Consider the following 21193-nt stretch of genomic DNA (forward strand, 5'->3'; position numbering starts at 1 on the left):
TTTCCTTCCAAAGCAAATCCATTCCTGTTTTATTTTCAATTGTCTACCCTAGCACAATCCCATGACAATTCAGAAATTGAATAGAGCCTCTGCATTCTTCAAAGGAAAAAAATAGGAATGAAGCAGGAGCTGCTGAAGTATCAGCATTATTTTCTTTCCTACAGAAGCCTTATTAGTTTGACCTGAAAAGAACTCACAATTTCCCTTTACCACTCCCTGACAGTGAGGGGAAAGCCCTTATGGTTATTGTTTTTGATGGCCCAGCTTTTGTAACACATCCAGTCCTCACCCTTGTTTCCCACCATTAATAAAACATTAAAGTCACGTGTTCCTGAACTAACTAAATAGAGAGCCTCCCAAAGTTAGAAATGGATGGCTGTTTTCTTTGGGAATATCTCTATTACTGAAATAATGGATCTTTAGTGTATTGAAATATGTAATCTATCTATATTATATGTATGCATATATGTATATTAAATATATATGTATACAAAGATACATTTTTCAAATGTATGGACAGATAATAACCTCTCTTTATTATATATATACATACACACATAGATACACATATACACTACATATGGATCTATAGTTATAGCTATATAAATATATATTATAATAACTATATATATTATATAACTATATCTATATAGAAAAAGAGAGAGAAAGAGAGAGACAGAGAGAGAGAGAAAGAGAGACACACAGAGAAAAAGATAGAGGGAGAAAGAGAGAGAGAGAGAAAAAAAAAAGAGAGGAGGGTTATTGTTTTTCCATTTGTGGTTTTAATGCTTTGAGTTGGCTGCCTTATATTGAAGAATCAATACATTTTGGAGTTGGAAGGGCTATTAAAAGTCATCTAGTCCAATTTCCCACTCAACAAATATATTCTGTTGCTCTACTATTGTCTGATAGCCAATTAGCTTCTTTTAAAATAGCTCCATTGATGCAGAACTCTATTCTAAGATGTAACCTCTTCTACTCACAGACAGCCCTCTTTATTAGATGCAATTTCTTTATATTGAGTCAAAAATCTGTCTCTTGGTGACCTCCAAGATACCCTTGGCTAAAAATAACACTTACCCTCTCAAACTTTTCAAAACAATCCATTTGAACCCTTTGATGTGCTTTTTTTCATATCCAAACTTATATTACAGTTGCCTGTGTGCTTATCTTGTCTCTTATCTCACCCCCACCTCCACCAGATTCTCACGGAGGGGGACTATCATTTTTTATATTTGTCTTTGTTTTCCCACAAGTACTCAGTACAATGTATAATATAATAGATGCTCAACAGATATTTATTGTGTTGAGTTTCACTTATCGATTCTAGTATGATGTTCTGGAACAATAGAAAATAAATCTGTTCCCAATTATAAGCTACAGCTCTTCAAATACTGGAAGTTACTCATCAAGGGTTTTCTTCATTTTTCTGGGCTAAACACAACTTGTTCTTTTGTTTGTAGCTCAGTGGATATAACTTCCAGCCTTCTCACAATGGCCTACTCTCACCTGCCTACTACTCAGTCAATGGCCTTCTCAAAATGTAGCTTTCACAGTTGAACCTAATCTTCTAGATGTAAGCCAGTGAGCACAAAATACCACGCAATGATTATTGCCCATGATCTGGATGCTAGATTTCCATTAATGTGCTAATGTACTTCTATTTCTACTAATGTACTACCTCGTGTACTAGTCAGAGATTCTGCCTTCCTCTGTAATTTAGGGGGCTTACTAGAGAATGTGGCTCTTATGACATTTCATTTCTCATGTCTGTTAATTGCACAGACTGTCCCCATACCCAAATGCTACATCTTCTCAAAATTACCTTATATTTCATTTTTATGTGTACTTTTAAGTGTAAATGTTGTCTGGAAGGAAAGCTGAGGACAAGGGTTATTTGTGTCTGTGTATTTACCTCCTAGCACAGAGGAAGTATTTAATAAATGCTTACTGATTGATAGATGTACTCTTTTTTTGTGCTGTACCTTATACTATTGCATTTCAGTGTTTTAAAAGTTTGAGGCTTAGTAAATTTAGCTAAGCATTAGTTCTTGCTGAGTTTCAATTATCAAGAGATTTGAGATCATAATTTTGTTTCCACAGTAGTTAAAAATGCTTTTGATGAGCAAGAAACCTTCACACAACCCACACTGAGCACCTATATCTTACCTTTTCATTTCTACCTCGTCATCCTCCCTTGCCCTTCAAGACTGCTCAAATTCCATCTTCTGAAAGAGGTCTTTCCTTATCTTCCTGTCAACACCACACTTACTCTGAAACTACCTTAACTACCAATTACAATGTATATATCTTGTATATACATTATTTTTTGCATGTTATTTCTATTATTAAAATGTGAGGTCTTTAAGGTCAAGGACTGTGTTTTAACCTTTCTTTGTATTTTCTGGGCTTAACATAATGTCTGGAAGATAATAAACACTTAATAAATGTATTTTGACTGACTGATGATTAAGGCACTCTATTAGGTGCAATGGCTGATCTAAAGATATATAAATATGTGATTCTCTTCCCTTCAGACTTGTGTAGACTTGTTGAGCAATTAAGAGGATGAAGTTGATTATATGCTTTCTAAATTTCCTAGGCAAGAGAGAAGGACTCTTATCTCAAAACAATCTATCCTGAGTTCAATTTTTAGCATGAGAAGTAATAGTATTCCTTCTGGAGGAGAGGAAACTCCTAAAGCAAGGAATTATGTAGACTTTGGAGATTAAAATCAGGATGTGGAATTGCCCTAGCTTAACATATTCAGAGTTGATTTTTGTTTATTAAAAATGTAGGGTACAAGATAGATATTTATGGGAGATACAAAAATAGGAGAGGGACAATTACAAATGAACACCTTTCAAAGATATAGCCAAGTAAGTCAAACCTTGCCCTAGCCTTAGATGGCCCCAAACCCAAAATGCAAGAGAATATAGCTACTTGCACTTAGGAGAAACTTTGTAGTCTTATTTACCTTGACTGAGAAATGTACGGAGGAATTTTGCCCATGAAGGGAATCGTTTCTCATTGACTAGCTGCGCGTGCTGTGCTAAAATGCCCGCCAGCTCCTCGGAGATCCTCTCCAAAGCTGGCTCCTGCAGAAACAAATTAAATAGAACCACAAGCAATTTTACTACAGAAATGAAAACTGCTTGTGGAGTGATTAAAAACCAGGCCTCCAACAGGCAAAAAAAATGTGCTTACTGTTTACCCAGAGTCAGAAAAAAGACATTTTGAAATTTTCCTCCTTTTTCCAGACTCTTTTGGTTTTGATTTTTCCAAGGTATTCTTCCCTTTTAAAATCCCGATAGTGGTGGTTTGGCTCTTATATGTGGTGTGCAGAAGAGTACAGCTGCAATAGAGGCAACTGGAAAGCATATTGAACTAGGAATCGGGAGATCAGGATTCTAGTCTCAGTTATGCCATCAACAGGCTGGGTAGCCTTGGGCAAGTAGTCTCTCAGAGCCTCAGTTTCCTCATGCATCAAATGGAGGGATAGGGTAAAATAATGTCTAAGACAGAAATTTTTAGTCTGGGGTCTTAGAACTTGGTTAAAAATATTCTGATTATATATTTTAATATAATTAGTTTCCTTTGGAATTTTGTGTATTTTATTCTTTGCATTTAAAAACATTTGGACAAGGGGGATAGATTCTATCAGATTGATGGAGGAGCCCATGATACAATCAAATTAAGAACTCTAGATCTAAGATCCAAAATTTTAAATTCTAATGTTCTACAAGTTTTAGGAGGGTTAGTCTTGAATAAAATTGATAATTAAGCCAAGTTTTTCTTTGGTATCCCCAGCCCACTCTATTCTGTGCCTCTTCCCTCTTCAGTGGTTCTTCTTCCCTGGATTCCTGCAGATTGGCCTGCCCAGGTGCTCTGCATTGCAAAAAAAATCGTAGAGCTAGTGGGTGAGGGGCTGTCAGAGTCTGTCCAATCCCTCCCTCTTAATTAAAAGTAAAAGAGAAGGCTGAATCACTTACTCTACGTTACACAGGTGTTAAGCATCAGTGGCAGACTCAGTGAATAGAGAACTCCTGAGTTCCAGTCCCAGACACTCCTAGCTATGTGACTGTGGATAAGTCATATCTTGTTTGCATTTAATTCACTGGAGAAAAAAAATGACAAACCACTCCAGCATTTTTGTCAAGAAAGGGTCTCAAAAAGTATGACGTGACTGAACAACAGCAACAACAATGTAGTCAGATAATTCATTTATTTTTCTTCTAGATTAGAACAGTCATGAGAATTAGTCAAGTGACTCAGAGGCCACTGGGTTTTGAATTTTGGTTTTCTCTTCTTTCTCTATCTTCTCCTCTCTCCCCAAATAAACCACAGGAGGAGCCTTTCCATAAAATGGAAGCACTCTGACTTCCAAATATAAAAGACTTTTTTCTTTTGGGACAACTTCTTTTTGCTCTTTTAAACTCCAGATCTCTTTTCCCTCAGAATGCAAAAAAAGTTGTTTTTTTTTTTTTTATAATAGTTTTTTATTTTTCAAAATACATTCAAAGATAGTTTTCAACATTTACTCTTGCAAAACCTTATGTTCCAAATTTTTATCCCTCCCTTCCCTCCACCCCCTCTCTTAGACAGAAACTAATCTAATTATGTTAAACATCTAATAAAATTAAACATGCACAGTTCTATACATATTTCCACAAGTATCATTCTGCACAAGAAAAATCAAATCAAAAAGGGAAAAATGAGAAAGAAAACAAAATGCAAGCAAACAACAACAAAAAAGGTGAAATACTATGTTGTTATTCAAACTCAGTCCCCACAGTGCTCTCTCTGGGTGCCGATGGCTCTCTCCATTTCAAGATCACTGGATTTGGCCTGAATCATCTCATTGTTGAAAAAAAATCACATGTCAGAATTGATCGTTGCATAATCTTGTTGTTGCTGTGTACAATGATCTCCTGGTTTTACTCACTTCACTCTTTCCAAACCTCTCTGAAATCATCCTGCTGATTGTTTTTTATACAATAATATTCCATAACATTCATATACCATAACTTATTCAGCCATTCCCAAATAAATGGGTACCCACTGTTTTCAGTTCTTTGCCACTATAAAAAGGTTACATTTTTGCACATGTGGGTCACTTTCCCTCCTTTAAGATCTCTTTGGAATGTAAGCCCAGTAGAAACACTGCTGGATCAAAGAAAGATGTGCAGTTGGATAAGTCTTTGGGCATAGTTTCAAAATTGCTCTCCAAAATGGTTGGATCAGTTCACAATTCTACCAATAATGTATCAGTGTCCCAATTTTCCCTCATCCCCTCCAACATTCCTCATTATCTTTCCCTGTCATCTTAGCCAAGCTGACAGGTGTGTAGTGGTAGCTCAGGGTTGTCTTAATTTGCATTTCTCTGATCAATAATGATGCAGAACATTTTTTATATGACTATAAATGGTTTTAATTTCTTCATTTGAAAATTGTCTGTTTATATCCTTTGACCATTTATCAATTGGAGAACGACTTGTACTCTTATAAATTTGAGTCAATTCTTTAGATATTTTACAAATGAGGTCTTAATCAGAACCCTTGAATATAAACAATTTTTCCCACTTTTCTGCTTCCCTTATAATCTTATCTGCATTGGTTTGGTTTATATAAAAACTTTTTAAACTTATGTTTGAAACAGCCCTTTTTGTAGTAGCAAGAAAGTGGAAACTGATTAAGTGCCCATCAGTGGGAGAATGACTAAGTTATGGCATATGAATGTTATGAATATTATTGTTCTATAAGAAATGATCAGCAGGATGATTTTAGAGAGGCCTGGAGAGACTAAAATGAACTGATACTAAGTGAAGTGAGTAGAACCAGGAGAACATTATATACAACAGCAAGATTATACAATGGTCAATTCTGATGGATGTGGCTCTTAATGAGATGATTGAGGTGAGTTCCAATGGTCTTGTGATGAAAAGAGCCATCTTCTCCCATTGAGAGAATTGGGGGGACTGTGTGTGAATCACAACATAGCATCTTCACCTTTTTTATTGTTGTCTGCTTGCATTTTGTTTTCTTTCTCATTTTTCCCTTTTTATCTGATTTTTCTTATGCACCATGATAATTGTGGAAATATGTGTAGAAGAATTGCACATGTTTAATGTGTATTGGATTATTTGCCATCTAGGGGAGGAGGTGGGGGAAGGAAAGGAAAAAATTTGCAACACAGTGTTTTGCAAAGGTAATTTAAAAATTATCTACGTATATGTTTTGAAAAGAAAAAGCTTTGATAAAAAATCCTTTTAACTTAATAAAAAATTATCCATTTTGCATTTCCTAGTGTACTCTAATTCTTCTCTGGCCACACATTCCTTCCTTTCTCCACAGATCTGAGGAGTAGACTATCTTTTGTTCTTCTAATTTGCTTATGATATCACTCTTTATATCTAAATCATGGACCCATTTTGACCTCATCTTGGTATAGAATGTTAGATGTTGGTCAGTGCCTAATTTCTGCCCTACTGTTTTCCAATTTTCCCAGAAATTTTTGTCAAACAATGAATTCTTATCCTAGAAGCTGGGATCTTTGAGTTTATGAATACTAGACTATTGCACAAAAAAGTTTTAAAGTGAAGTCACATTTAGACTTCATTTCCATCCTAAATTTGGCAAAACTCTGGATACAAATCTATTTGACTAATGCTTGTCATATCATATCAGACATGTGGATTCAGAGGAGGAAATCTTAAAATTCTTTTTTATAGCATGGACAAGCATATGTGTTGGGATTGGGATCCAATGATGAACATGCTACTGATGTTCAATAAAATTGAAACAGTGTTAGCTATGGAATTAGAGATCCTGAGTTCAAATTCCAGCTCTGCTACTTACTATCTATATGAGCAAGGCAGAACAAATGACTTAATCTCCCTAGGCATCACCTGTAAATTGAGGGGATTGGGTTACATGGCCTCTGAGGTCATTTCCAGCCTGAAGTCTAGGATATTATGATTCTAAATCATTGTATCAAATTGCACCTCAATTTCTTTGCCTGAAAATGGAGGGAGGGTTTGATTAGATAGTCTCTAATCTATGTATGATCTTTAGAACCACAGAATTTTTTAGAGCATAAAATTATTAAATGCCCTAGAAATAATCCAAATGCAAATTTATTTTCAATTCCCTAATACCAAAAGTGTTCTGCCTTCTCCTCCCTCCCCAGCCTATTTAGAAAATTAAAGACTCCATTCTAGATGGTTGTATCAGAGAAGGGAGTACTCATTTGGACAAAATGATAAATATTTGAAGGACTAATGTAATGAAACATTTAGATTATTTAGTTTGTCTTGTGTCAGATGCTGTCTAAAAAAATCTGAATACTATAGGGGAAACATCTGGGTAAATAGATTAGGCAGGTCAAAATAACCTGGATTTTTTCTGGACTGTCCTAAGGTCTGGTAGCATGGTCTCAGTCAGTTTAGCACCTTAGTTAGCTTAGCAAATGCTTGACACACAAAACAAAACGGCCATGAGAAGCTGCCGGAGTGCCTTGGTCGATGCTCAGTTCAGGTTGACTCACTTCACAGTAGGGGGAGGTCTGTTAAGATGGGCTGGGAAAGCAGGCTCATGTGGTGAGCTGGTGCCTGATGATACCAGAGAAAGAAAAACTGCTCTCAAAGCAATAGGCCTTCTCCCTCCTTCCCCCCACTCGCCAAACACTTGTCACCTTGCATGATGTAATAGTTTGCCCAGTTTTTAACCTAAATCACCAGATTTCTCCAAACGCCTGCATCACTCAGAATTGAGCACAGAAAATACACAATGCTATCTCACTAGCCTTTTCTTCTCTCCTTTGAGCCTTTTTATCTATATCTACCTTCCCTTTTGTTTTATATCTGCTTCAGATTGAATGGCTCTCTTCTACTGAAGAAGACCAATTGCCTCTGATTCATGAAGTGCCTGAAGGCTGGAACCAAGCAGCATTACGTTTCTTTAGCCACCTGCTCAGGAAAATGAAAAGTCAGAGCAGGAGGGCCTAGCAGGTCATGCAATTGCCTAGAAAATCTGGGTTTTCTTCTTTGCTTACGCACTACTTTCTAGTCTGATTTGGGAAAGATCACATAGCAAGTAGCCTCCTTTTGACCTGGCTTAGGCAGCCATCAAGTCAACCCTTTACTAAAATATCCAAAAAACATGTTTTAGATCAAGGTGGCACAAGTACAGTTAAAAACTTAGGGCAAATTATAAGATAGTGACCTTTCATGTGCTTAAAGGTAATGTTTTAAATTTGAGTTCAAAAAATAAATTTCACCTGCACTCAATGAAGAAAATAATCTTTGTGTCCATAGTGGGCTGGCAACCAAGAAAAGCAAATATGATTTTAGAATGCATTCAGAGAGACCTGATGTTCAGAGATGGGCAATTGGTGGTCCCCTTGAAATATGTCCAACTTGGATCATCATTTATCTGTTCAGTTTGAGGCATGACATATTAGATCAGGGCTTCTCAAGGTTTTTCTACTAATGACTCCTTTTTGCCCAATACATTTTTACACAGCCCAAGATACATAGGTATATGAAATATAGAAATCAAGCATTACTGATAATAAATAATATTTTTGCAACCCCTCACATTCAGTTCATGACACTCTATGGGGTTGCAACCCACAGTTTAAGAGGCTTTGTTTTAGGATATATATATATATATATATATATATATATATATATATATAATATATATATATATATATAGATATAGATGAGATAGAGCAGACATGTGAAAGATGTGGCCAGAATGTGGCTGAACCAGATTAAAATGTACTTAGGAAATGCTTAATAAAATAAATAAAAATACAATAAAACAGACATTATTAATATGTGGTTTTCTAAGTAAATATGTAGCCTCCAGCGATCCTTATATAGAGTTTAGGGTCTCCTCTGTCAATTTGAGTATATATTACCACTGAGTTAGAGGACATTCAGTGGAGGGGAGCCAGGATGATTGGGGGATTCAAACTGACAAAGATGGGTTAGAGGATATGACAGTATTCATTCTTCAGTGTGGAGAAGATAAGACTTAGGAGGGACATGATAATTGTTTTTAAGTATCTAAAGGTCTGTGTTGTGGGACAGGCAAAGCCAAGCCAAAGCAATAAACATTTATTAAACTCTTACTATGCACCAGAAAGCTAAGTGGAGAAGTGGATAAAGTGCTGGGCAGGAAGAATCATCTTCCTAAGTTCAAATCTGGCCTCAGACACTTACTTTGTGACTCTGGGCAAGTCACTTGACCCTGTTTACCTCAGTTTCCTGATCTGTAAAATGGGCTGAAATAGGAAATGGCAAACCATTCAGGATCTTTGCCAAGAAAATCCCAAATAGGGATGACTGAAAGCAATATGCTAAGTGGCAGGGGATTAAAGTGTAAACCAAAAGAAGGACAGCATCTGACCTCGAACAGCTTATATTTTAATAGGGGATGATGCTACATCAAGGAGAGCTGAAAAGAAGCGGATGGAGAAGATGGTATCCGAGATCAGAGTCAGAAGTAGAGTGAGGAGAGGATCGAAGGAAAGTCATCTGGGCTCCTCCATAAAATGAAGTTCCCAGGAGCATCTTGCAAATGAGAGAAAGGAGACAGAAGTTAAAGTTATTCTTTTTGAATCCAGAGGCAAAAGTGAGAGAGGTGGGGAAAAATCTCAGAGGCAAATTGAGAACAGATATATGAAAGAAAATTCTGGGATTCCAGGGGACTGTAAATTGGCTATGCATCCACAGTATGATACCATGGCTGAAAAAACTAATGGGATCTTGTGTTGTATGAAGAGAAACCTCAAATGGAGTAATATCTTAATTTTGGGACATCCCATTTTAGGAAGCACATTAATAAATTAGAGAGCTTTTTAAGAAAAGGGAAAAAAAAAACACCCCAACAGAGCTATCTAAAAGTGGAATGCGCTGCCTCGGGACAAAATGTACTCCATCTCATGGAGGTCTTTAGGCAACGGCTAGATGATCACTTGGTAGGTGGAAGGTTGTAGAGAAGATTTTTGCTCAAGTAAGAGTTGGACTCTATTTAGCCTCTGAGCTCTTTGCCAACACTGGTATTATGTGATTCTGTAAACAAGATGGCATTGCAGTACCCTGCTCTGGTCAGATGACATCTGAAAATCCATGTTCTATTGTGAGCCCCATGTTTTCAGAAATACATGGACAAGTTGGAGCATATTGAGAGAAAGATGAATAGAACAGAAATGAACTGAAGATCATGGTATATGAAGATCTGTTTGGAGAACATAGGGTGTTTAGCCTAGAAAAGGGAAAATGGGTAGGTCATGGATGAGGATAGAGTGAAATATAATAATTGTCTTCAAGTATTTGAAGGGATGTCATGTGATAGAGGAATTAGATTTGCTCTGCTTGTCCCCAGGGGAACAGGGGATGAAAGTAGAAGAGAGGGAGATTTCACCTTGATACAAAAGAAAAACTTCCTATCATCTGAAATAGTCCAAAGATGGAATAAGTTATCTTGGAAAGCAGTAGCTGCCCATTGCTGAGTGTCTTCAAAATCTAGTGGAATATTTTTAAGTGATGTTATATAGAGAAATTCCTGTTAATATCTTGAGTTGGAGTAGAGAACTTCTAGAGTCTAGGATTCTAGGATTCTGAGAGTTAGAAAGCTCTGTTTTATATTTTTGATAATTATTGCAATGGTAAGGACATGGCTTTTAATAGTTGGAGTAATGGCACAAGGAGATATGTACCATCTCAAATAGAGACCAAGCTGTTAAAGCGATGAATCCCAGGTAGCTCCTTCAGATATGCTATTTCCCCTTACACTGATTTGATGGGGAATCCCTGTGTCTCAGGGGTGTTAGGAAGATTAATGAGTTGACATTTACAAAGTGATCTCCTCAGATGCAGGACGCTGTGTGGGAGCAAAGAATTCATTGCAATAGCCTGTTCATGATGCATTTGGACACTTTGCCATGCCATCTCTTTTGCTCAGAGAGGGAACCATTTCGCTTTGCCACCATGTGTCTTTTCTGTTCACAAATACCACAGCAAGGGAGCAAATATCCTAGAGGAAATTTTGCTGTAGGAATCTGGAGAATGAATCATGTCTCACCATGAGAAGTACACAGCTGAAGGCACTGGCAGGGCGATATACAATTGTGGCAGTGGGGATTGTGGTGAACGTGGAGGGTTCAACAGAGCTTGCCTACTTGGGGACATGATAAACTCTGGGAAAAAGGCAGAGGGAAGATGGATGCCACACTATTAAATGTTCAATTCGTATGAGTTGTTGTTGTTGTTGTTGTTGTGTGTGTGTAGGTAAATGGGAAAAGGATTATATTTAAAATTATCCATTTTGCAAGCATTTATTATATTTCTCTCCCACTGTCTCCCTCCAATTTAATAATTTATAAAAAGAAAACTTTCATAAAAAATATAGGTAGTCCATCAAAACAAATTCCTATATCAGTTATGTCCAAAAATGTGTATCTCATGCTGCATTTTAAACCTATTTTGAACTCTTTGTCAGGTAGTAGATGGCATGTTTGCTTCATCCTTGGTTCTGGCTTATCATTGTAACAATCAGAATTGTAAAGTCTTTCAAAATTGTTTTTCCTTTTAATGTCAACATTGTGTAAATGTTCTTCCCACTCCCCTCACTCTGCATCAGTTCAGAAAGGGAAAGAGGATTTGATCAGAAAGACCCTACTACCAAAGCTGATTCTCTTTTCAACCATATGGTATGACCTGTAGCTCCCGATTCTGGGATCTGGTTCAGGGCCTTCATCCATGTCCCCTGCTGGCTAGGATAACCTAACCAAGCCCATTTCTGCTGAGGATTTGGTATTTGGTGCTGAGCCTACATCAGCTGCTTATCAAGTGATAACAATCACAGCAATATTTCATGCAAAGAATAATGCCTTCCTCTATGGCAGAATCATTCTAGTGTTTTCCCTTGGGGACCTTTTTTGAAAGACAGGCTTAATACATCAAAAGCAAGAACTCATTATCTCTTCTTTGGAGATGGGCTGATTTCATATAGCATAAGGAGGACTCGAGGTGGGGAGCACCTTTGAAAATATCAATGCTCAAGTATGCTTATGGCCAGAAGAAATAACAGCACGGAAAGACCAGTTACCAGCATTCTGTACAAAAGCTCCAAGGAAGGAGGAAAGCCTTTGTTAAACCATAAACTCATCAGACTCCACATGATCTTTCCCACTTTCAATCTCTCCCTTCCTCAGCTGCCAAGATCAATTTCCCAAAGTGCAGACACGACCATGTTGTTCTCCTACTCTATAAACTTCATGATTCTGGAATCAATTATTGCAAACCTGTCTCTGAGACACCTTCCCAGGCTTATCACATATTATTATCTTTCACGCCCTCTACTCCAGACAAGTTAGCTTTTTTGTTGTTTCTCGTACACTATGTTCCATCTCCCATTTCCTCGGTTTTGCAGTTTGTTCCTATTGCCTATAATATATCCTCATCCTTGTCTTCTTCTTTTGAGAGGCTGTAGGTTGCTTCAAAAATCAGTTCAAGCACTATCTCCCATAGGAGGTTTTTCCTGATTCCCTAGGTGCCAATGCCTCCTGGCTTAAATTACTTTGATTGTACCTTGGATAAGAGCAGTTAGGGGGTGTAGTAGATGGAGCGTCCCCCCTGGAGTCAGGGAACTCATCTTTGTGAGTTCAAATCTGGCCCCAAACACTTACTATGTGACTCTGGGCAAGTTGTTTAATTCTGCTTTCCTCAGTTTCCTCATCTGCAAATTGATCTGGAGAAGGAAATGGCAGATCACTCCAGGATCTTTTGCCAAGAAAACCCCAAATAGGATCACAATGAATTGGTTGTGTCTAGAATGACAGAACAACAAGAAGTGCCTTGTATATAATAAAAATAATGCAATAATAATAATTAGCATTCATGTAGGACTTTAAGGTTTTTAAGTGCTTTTCAAATCTCATTGGAGTCTCATAATACTCCTGTGAGATAGATACTATAATTATTCTCATTTCACAGATAAAGAAATTGAGGTTGAGAGAGGTTAATAATAATAATAGCTAAAATTTATATAGTGCTTACTAGATGCCAAGCACTGTGCTAAATGTTTTACTAATTATTGTCTTATTTGATTCCCACAACAACTCTTTTATTATTCCTTTTTAACAGAAGAGAAAACTGAAGTAAACTGAAGTAAAGTGGCTTGCCTAGGATTAGGCAGGATTTCAACTGAGGTTTTCCAGACTCTAGGCCCATAACTCCATCCACTCCTCCAAAGCCACTGAGTTGCTTCAAGTCCCTACATGTTGTGTGTACTTTGCATATATTAAATATTTATATTTTTATATATGTAGGAATTATTTCCTAATAGAATGTAAATTCTTTGAAAACAAAGACTTTCATTTTTGTCTTGTCTCCTCAGTACCAAAATATTTTCATCTTTTCTCAATTTGATCATCTTCATTTTTCACACAGGAAAACTGATTTTTCCCAAGGTTCTTGGGTCACAGCCATGAGAACTGAAAGTGATCCAAGAATCAAGTGACCCAAGAGTCATTCAGTTCAACCTGCCTCATTTAAAAGTGAGGTCTTGGGAAATAAAGTTAAGTTGGTTAAGCTAGGTTTTACTCCTCAGTATTTTTTTTTTTTAACATTTTAACGGAATGAATGAAAGATCCAAAAATCACCTGTTTATATAATAGCTAGATCTAACCCCACAGAGGCGGGGGGTATGAAAGTCTGCCTGCAGTTCACTTTTGTAGGCTTGGGTGGATGCAAATCATGGTTTGCATAGACCTCATATCTCTGCCGGCAGTCAATGTCCCTCTTCTCCACCAGCTTCCGAGCCTCCCCAGGCTCTGCATTCTGCAGTTCATTTACTCCATCTATGACTTTAGGGTCACTATTGTGTTTTTGGATGCATCTTTCCTAATCTATATTTAGTTTGTAGTTGGATCTATTTTTGTTGTCTTTTCCTGAATGACATTTCTCAACTTTAAGGTTAATTCTTTGAGCTAATTCTCCATAGCCTATTCTTTTGTGCCATAATAGTTTTAGAGGAAAGTGGCTGGCTAGACCTTGGTTTCTATGAAACGAGATCAGTGAAGCTGCAAGTACTTTGGCTCAACAATAATAATAGCTAGCATTTATAAATGTGTCAGGCACTGTGCTAAGCACTTTACAAATCTTATTTGATCCACTATTATTTGATTAAATATCATTTGATCCTTGAAACAACTAGAAAGGTAGGTGTTTTTATATATACTTGTCTTACATATGAAAAAATGGAGGTAGACAAATGTTATGTGATTTGCCTAGAGTCACACATGTAATGAATGGCTAGGCTTGAACTCACTTACTCCAAGTCTCCCTTACTCCAAGTCTAATACTCTATTCACTGTGTCACTTTGCTGCCTCAATGTGTTGGCCAGTCAGAAAAGCAAGTGTAATTCTTGGCTGCCTTTGTAAATATGAAGAATAAAATGAAGAAAAGTGATAGTTTTATTGTTCTCTTATCATGGCAAGACTACCTTTGAAGTTTTATGTTCACTTTTGGGTTCTACATGTGAGAACCAACATAAATTATCTGGAATATACATGCATACTCTCTTGCTAAGAGGATAAGGGGGTCTGGAGATCATGTTATAGAAGGATAAATGGAAGCAACTTAATCCAGAGCCACTCAGGTAGGACATAATCCTCATCTTCCCAAAATACTACTACTAATAATAGATAATGTTTATATAGCATCTTTAAATTTTGCAAAGCACAAACACACATACACATAGAGATATCTCTTCCTCTCTCTTTTGATACATACATTGTAGATGTGCATACATAAATACATGTACATTTATGAAAATTTGATGTCACAATTATCCTGTGAAACAAGTGCTGCTATTAGCCTTATTTTACAGATGAGAAAACTAAGACAGAGTAGTTAAGTGGCTTGAATAGATTCATACAGTAAATATTTAAGGTTGGATTTAAATTCAGGTCTTCCTGACTTCAAGTCACTTAGTAAATATTTTTCATTTATTTATTCATTCATTATTCTTCATAGCCCCATAATGTTAGTTTGATAGTATAGTTTGATTCAACTAAAAGAATAGATTTCTAATTAGAGCTGCTCTATAACTGTTCAGTTCTGCACATATATATTGTAGGATATACTGTATATACTGCACATATATCTACAATATTTAATATGTATAGGACTGCTTGCCATCTGAGGGAGGGGGTGGAGAGAGGGAGGGGGAAAATCGCAACAGAAGTGAGTGCAAGGGATAATGTTGTAAAAAATCACCCTGGCATGGGTTATGTCAATAAAAAGTTATTTAAAAAAAAAAAAAAGAGCTGCTCTAATATGTCACTCAGATGCCCTCTTACAAATTTGGTTTTTCAGTGATTCATTCCAGGAAGATGCTGAATCATAGAATCATAGATTTAGAATTGGAAGGGACCTCAACTTCCTCATTTTATAGATGAGGAAACTGAGGCATGTTGAGATTAAGTGACTTGCCCAGGGTCACACCAATAATAAGATAGGATATTCCATCCCTCACTGGAAAGCAGACAGATGTAGAGACAGGGAAAAAAGGAGAAAGAGACACAGAAGCAAAGGGAGAGAGAGATTTATATGTTACCTTTTCCATGAGAATGTGGGATCTTTTAGGGCAGGGGTGATATTTTTGTCCTTTGTATCACCAAATGTTTATTGATTGAATGATTAATATAGGAAGAAAATGTACAAATCTCACTTCCATGTGATTTTATCATTATGGACACATATTTTGCTGGTACCAATTGCAATTCAGCCCCACCTTCTCATTTAATGTGACTCTTTCCAGTGACCTCCTACAAATCTTTCTACAAGAGATAATGACATGATGGGGCCTCCCCAGGTTGCTTTGAAAACAAATAGGCTCCTCCTCATTAGAAGTCTTCAACCAAAGGCTAGTTGGACACATCATATAGGGATTGGACTGAATTGCTCTGAGGACTCTCCCAATTTTGAGTTCCCACAAGTTCTCCAATTCTCTTGACTTTCTATGAATATCAATGGAATATGTTGATTATTCATCAATTAATCCTTCCTTTTGCTACAAAATCAGCCTTTTCTTTTTTTCTTCTCATATGTTTCTCTGATGGAATACTTTAGGCTGCCCTCCTGTGCAAATGTACATTGATACTGTGGGGTAATCTACTTCCATCTACCTTTACCTCTCCATCGCCCTTTGGGTGACCTGCAACTTCAAACCTCTAGAGACTGGGATTCCCTGACTTATAGCTCTACAGCATTGCCAGAGGAATATTGATGTTAAAAAGATAGGCCTTTGTTCCAGGGACAAGGTCGGGGTCATTAAAATCACTGTGTAATTTCCTAAAGGTAATTTGATTTTCTCTCCTCTTTGTCCAATTAAATGCCTACAAATCAGAATCCTGCAAATATCACTACTTTAGAAAAAATCTTTCTCATTGTAATAGTTCTTTATGGTAGATTTGAAGTGAGCATTCTTTTTTGGGGGAGTATATAAGAATTTCCTTGGTTACTTATCATTTGTGGACTATCTAGCAAGAAGCCTTCTTCTCTCCTCCCCTGCTCTTCTCTCCTGCTCTTCTTCTCCTGTCCTGTCCTGTCCTTTTTCCTTCTCCTCTTTTTCTCTTTTCTTCCTTTTTCTTTCCTTTCCTCTCCTCTTTCCTTCTCCTCTTTTTTCTTCCTTTTTCTTTCTCTCATCCTCTTTTCTCTCTTCTTCTCTTTTCTGACATCAAAACATTCCTTCCAATGGGACTCAAAATCAAGCTAGGTATCTTGCTCATCTAATCTTATTTTAAAGGACTCAGATAAGAAAACTTGGTGGGGGGAAGCTAAAGCTTCCTAAGTACAGGAAAATGAGTCAGAGAACCCCTGGAAAGAAATTATACATGGTTAGCACAAGACAAGGGTCTCATAAACCTTCCATTTTGACTCCCAAATTTTAGGGATAGGGAAATTGAGATCCAAAAGGGGAAAGTACTTTGCTCAAGATTGGTAATTAGTTTGTGGCAAAGCTGGAAGTGACAGTATCTGACAAATGAGTAATCTTTCCACTGTTCCCTGATGTCTTCTCCACATAGTGGTGGTGCTGTAGATATGACCTGTCTGGATGGCCAAGTTCAAAAAAGGAAAGAAAATGTACTTCCCAGATTTGGAGCTTTTTCTTTTCTTTCTTTTCATACTTTTTCTTTTCCTTTTTTGGATGATGTTTTGTCTTATCTGTGATTCCCAACATGGTTACCTTGATTAGGAACTGTAAACATTTCTGATTGGACAGGTGGCAAGGTTGGATGCCACTGCATTATGAGTAATAGCTTGATCTAAAACTCAAGGAACAAATTCTATACCCACAAATCATAGCTTCTTGGGATCGGGATCTAACTGATGGCAGGGGCATGTGCAGCCATTGTTGGCCAATGACCCGTACATTGGCTTGCTTTATTTTGGCATCAATAACAAAAGTTCCCATTCATTTCTCCATAGTGAGGCCCTCGCCCGACATAACCTCTTTAGAGGGTGAAAATATGCTGAGGGGATGAAGGAAAAATGAAAATGTCTTTGGAAGTCATAAACTACTTTCCACACCTACTTAAAGTTTAAGGACTGTTTTAATACTCTGTGTTTAATTGTTAATTGAGAATTTTAAAATCAAAAATGCCAACTTTGCCTCCGATGAGATGGAAAATTATGCTGCTGTAGAAGGTACCATAATGTAAAACAGCCACCATTACCGAGGAACACAAATGTTTTTGGTATGTAAAATTGCTTTGTAAAATATTTGCTCCATCTGCTGAAAGCAGCAAAGACAATTTTCCCTCGATAGCTAATGGCCCATTTCGGCTGGGTGGCAAGCGATTGGCTGCGGTTGAGGCTCACATTAAACAGAATGGTAAGAATGCGGTGTATATAATTCTGTACTTATGTAGCATTAGCGACTCGCTGCATCTTGAGGGGTCTGTCCCTCATTATCGAGGCCTCTGCCTTGGATCAACACACAGGGCCTAGGGGTCGCTTTGACTCAAGAGGCTTTTTGTCCAACTGAGGCACATATGCTATGCCTCACTTGTAAAACACAAAACAACCGCTCTCCCCAACCAGAAGCGAATGAAGGTTAGTTCTCTTTCAACTTTCCAGCACTTAAACTGCTGTTCCGTTTTTTCCACACCACATGGGGCCATGGTTTTCCTTTCAGGCTCACGCTGTCACTCGGCATGCTGGGGATTTCAATATATAAAGATTGAGCACTTCTTCAGATTCTAAATTGAGCTCCGCTTGCACACACAAAAGCGGGACACAGCTATCCCCAGCCCAAAACCATCATCATAAAAACTCACACACATGGCTTTCAGTTCATTGTTATGAACGACTATTTGGGATATCTCTATTTAAAAGGATTGTTTACACCGTGCCCCGAACAACTTTCAACATCTGCTAAGAAAACAATAAAAAAGAAATAATCCAGGGTGGTTTAGAAAAAGAAAGATACCTCCATTTTCTTTGAATGATATTCCCCCCCCAAATAGTAACATTGGCAAGCTACTGTGATTTTAAAAAATGCCTTCACTTTGACACGGCAAAATTTAAAAGAAAATAATGATAAAAGATAAGAAATCTACCAGATCAGCCCAGTATATCCAACTTCCTTAAAAATGATAATAAAAAGAAATTATGAATTTGCATTCAATGCTATACTCAGTAAGCACATTCACTGAAAACAAACTATTTTTCTTCCTCTTAGGGAATTATATGACTTTAATATCTATGTATTTTTCTGCATATATATGAATATGTGGATATGTATTATATGCTGATTTCCCTTTTCATTCTACTTGAAAATTAAAATTTAAAAGCTGAAGCATTCTTTGGTTTTGCTATTTTTCATTCCTGCAGAACAACAAGGACAAAGAAGGTTAGGAGATTTCATATTCTAAATTAAGCACAAAATTATATGTATGTCTATCTGTGTTTAGTCACTCTTTTCCTCATTTATTTGACTAATTTAATTTTTGCACACCTTGAGATTTGGATAAATAAGCTAGAAATAGATGGATTTTTTCTAATTTATTTCCTTAAAACTCAATTTCAAAACTAGTTTTCTTGTAGTGAGAGAAATTAATTGAACACATTGCACAACTACGAATTTACAAAAAATTACAAAATTGCACTGAAGCCTTGGTAACCTGCGTTGGTGTAGCCGTCAGAACGGCAGGAAGGACGAGGGACTTAAAAACGTCATGCTTCTCGCGGCACGCCATGACCAGGCTTCTCTGGACTCTACCCGCTCTCCATCTCTGCAGCCCTGCTTTGTGATCCCTCGCAAAATAAACATTTCCCAAAGAGTGCCGGAGAGTACTTGCCGGACAGGGGAACACTCTCCAAGTTCTCTTATCTTTTACTGTTCTTGCTTCATTCTTTCCTTCCACGCTGTTATTGCTAAAAACTGGCAGTTAAATTCAATTGATTCAAACTATTCCAGATCCATATGGCCTAAAACCCTGGAGCTGAAGATCTGATCTTGCCTCACTGCTGTTTTCAAGCATTTGCCTCTCCTCCGGTCCCCAGATGGTGGAAGTAACATTTAAACCTCCTTTTCTCTGCCTTGTACAATAGACCTTGGCACCATTTCAACTGTTTACTCCGGTAATTAACAGCACTGATACCACAACAATTACAACTCCTACAATCCTAACACAATAATGCTATGAATTAGTGAGAGCTAATGGCTGGAAGGTAGAGTGTTCCCAGACTGTGAGATCTGTGCATTTTTAGAATAAAATAAAAGGTACAAACAGCACGCTTGCGGTAGACAATGATTACCTAGTAATTAGTTTACACAAAGCTTCCTATTTAATGGCAAAACGCTGTAATTAACGTGTGACAGAAAATCAAAGGGTACTTTGTAAGCATATGAAAAATTAACACTGCAGGCCTATAGCTTTATGTACTGATTAGAAGCATATTAAATCAATAGGACATACAAACCAACAGCTTGCATATCTGATTATTGTAGGTCCTAGGAAGGGGTATCCTGATTTTAATTTAACTTAGGGAAGCAATTTTCATTCTCTGTCATCTTCCTGTGGAATGGAGAGCCACTTCAAACTAAACACTGGCAGCTTGATAAAGATAACCATTGAACTGGAAGAGATCATCATGAGGAATTCTCAGAGATAAGGAAAATATGAACATGGTTCAGTCTTTTCCAATGGTGATGAAGCATCAGCTGTACTAATTAGAAAGGAGACCGACTGGAACGGGAAAAATTGGAAAGAACCACTTCCCTTTCTTTTGAACTGAATCATTGCAGTTCCCAACCATGTATGGTCAATTCTCTCTTCCCTAGAATCCAAATATTAGAATTATTTATTATTTATCCATTATTAGAATTATTCTCTGTAGTTAATTGCCAAGTAAGTGAACTGACCGGAGGGGATCTACTCAAACATTTTATTTTCAGGTCAGAGGATAAACACATCTCCTATACCTTTTCATCTACATTCTTACACAAAGATAACTGATGTAGAAAATAATAGCCCCAAAGTTCTTTGGGGTAAAAACAAAACAAAACAAAGAAATCAAAACCTTCTAATCTCCAAAGAAAGATAAATTTATATTTTGTAGTCCTAAGTATATTTTATCATGTTCCATGTCAATTCTTTGATAATTAATCTAAAACCTCATCCCTCTGCATCTTTCCTCTACCAGTATAGATTACACCTCATCAATACCTTAGATTTTCTCATAAGTTTCTCCAGTCCCTACTCTCTCCCTTAAAAATTAATGATGACTAACTCCTTGGCGACCAATCTCACCAAATTTATCTAGGCTGGTTCTCTGACTTGAGACATGTAGTCGAGATGTTTACCTTAAAAGCTTTTCCAGCTTGCTAGAACCTAGCCAAAGTGGTATTCCAGAGATAACACCTTCAAGAACCCAGGCTTGCCATGAATGATCTGAGAAGGGATCTAGTGAGGAGCGGGGAGAAAGCTATATATTACATTATATTCTAAGTGTTTGAAAATTGATGATTCTGATGGGATATACTTAGCCATCTAAATTTTTAATTTTTCAGAACAATCCCATTCTCTGAGCATCTGTAATAAATGAGTTTATTATTCATCTTTAATCTGCAGCAGATTTTTTAAAATACCAAAAATTTTTTTACTAA

At 37.1% G+C, this 21193-nt stretch overlaps 1 protein-coding gene across 1 annotated transcript in view; it reads right to left on the bottom strand.

Moving 5' to 3' along the window:
* Positions 1–21193, bottom strand: part of IQCH (IQ motif containing H) — a 295121-nt gene that overhangs the window by 70167 nt on the left and 203761 nt on the right. The window contains exon 15 of the mRNA XM_051980800.1: positions 2978–3098. Within this exon, the coding sequence (XP_051836760.1) occupies positions 2978–3098 (121 nt within the window). The remainder of the gene's footprint in view (positions 1–2977; positions 3099–21193) is intronic.

Source organism: Antechinus flavipes, chromosome 2 (genome assembly GCF_016432865.1).
Source record: "Antechinus flavipes isolate AdamAnt ecotype Samford, QLD, Australia chromosome 2, AdamAnt_v2, whole genome shotgun sequence".
Lineage (NCBI taxonomy): Eukaryota > Metazoa > Chordata > Mammalia > Dasyuromorphia > Dasyuridae > Antechinus > Antechinus flavipes.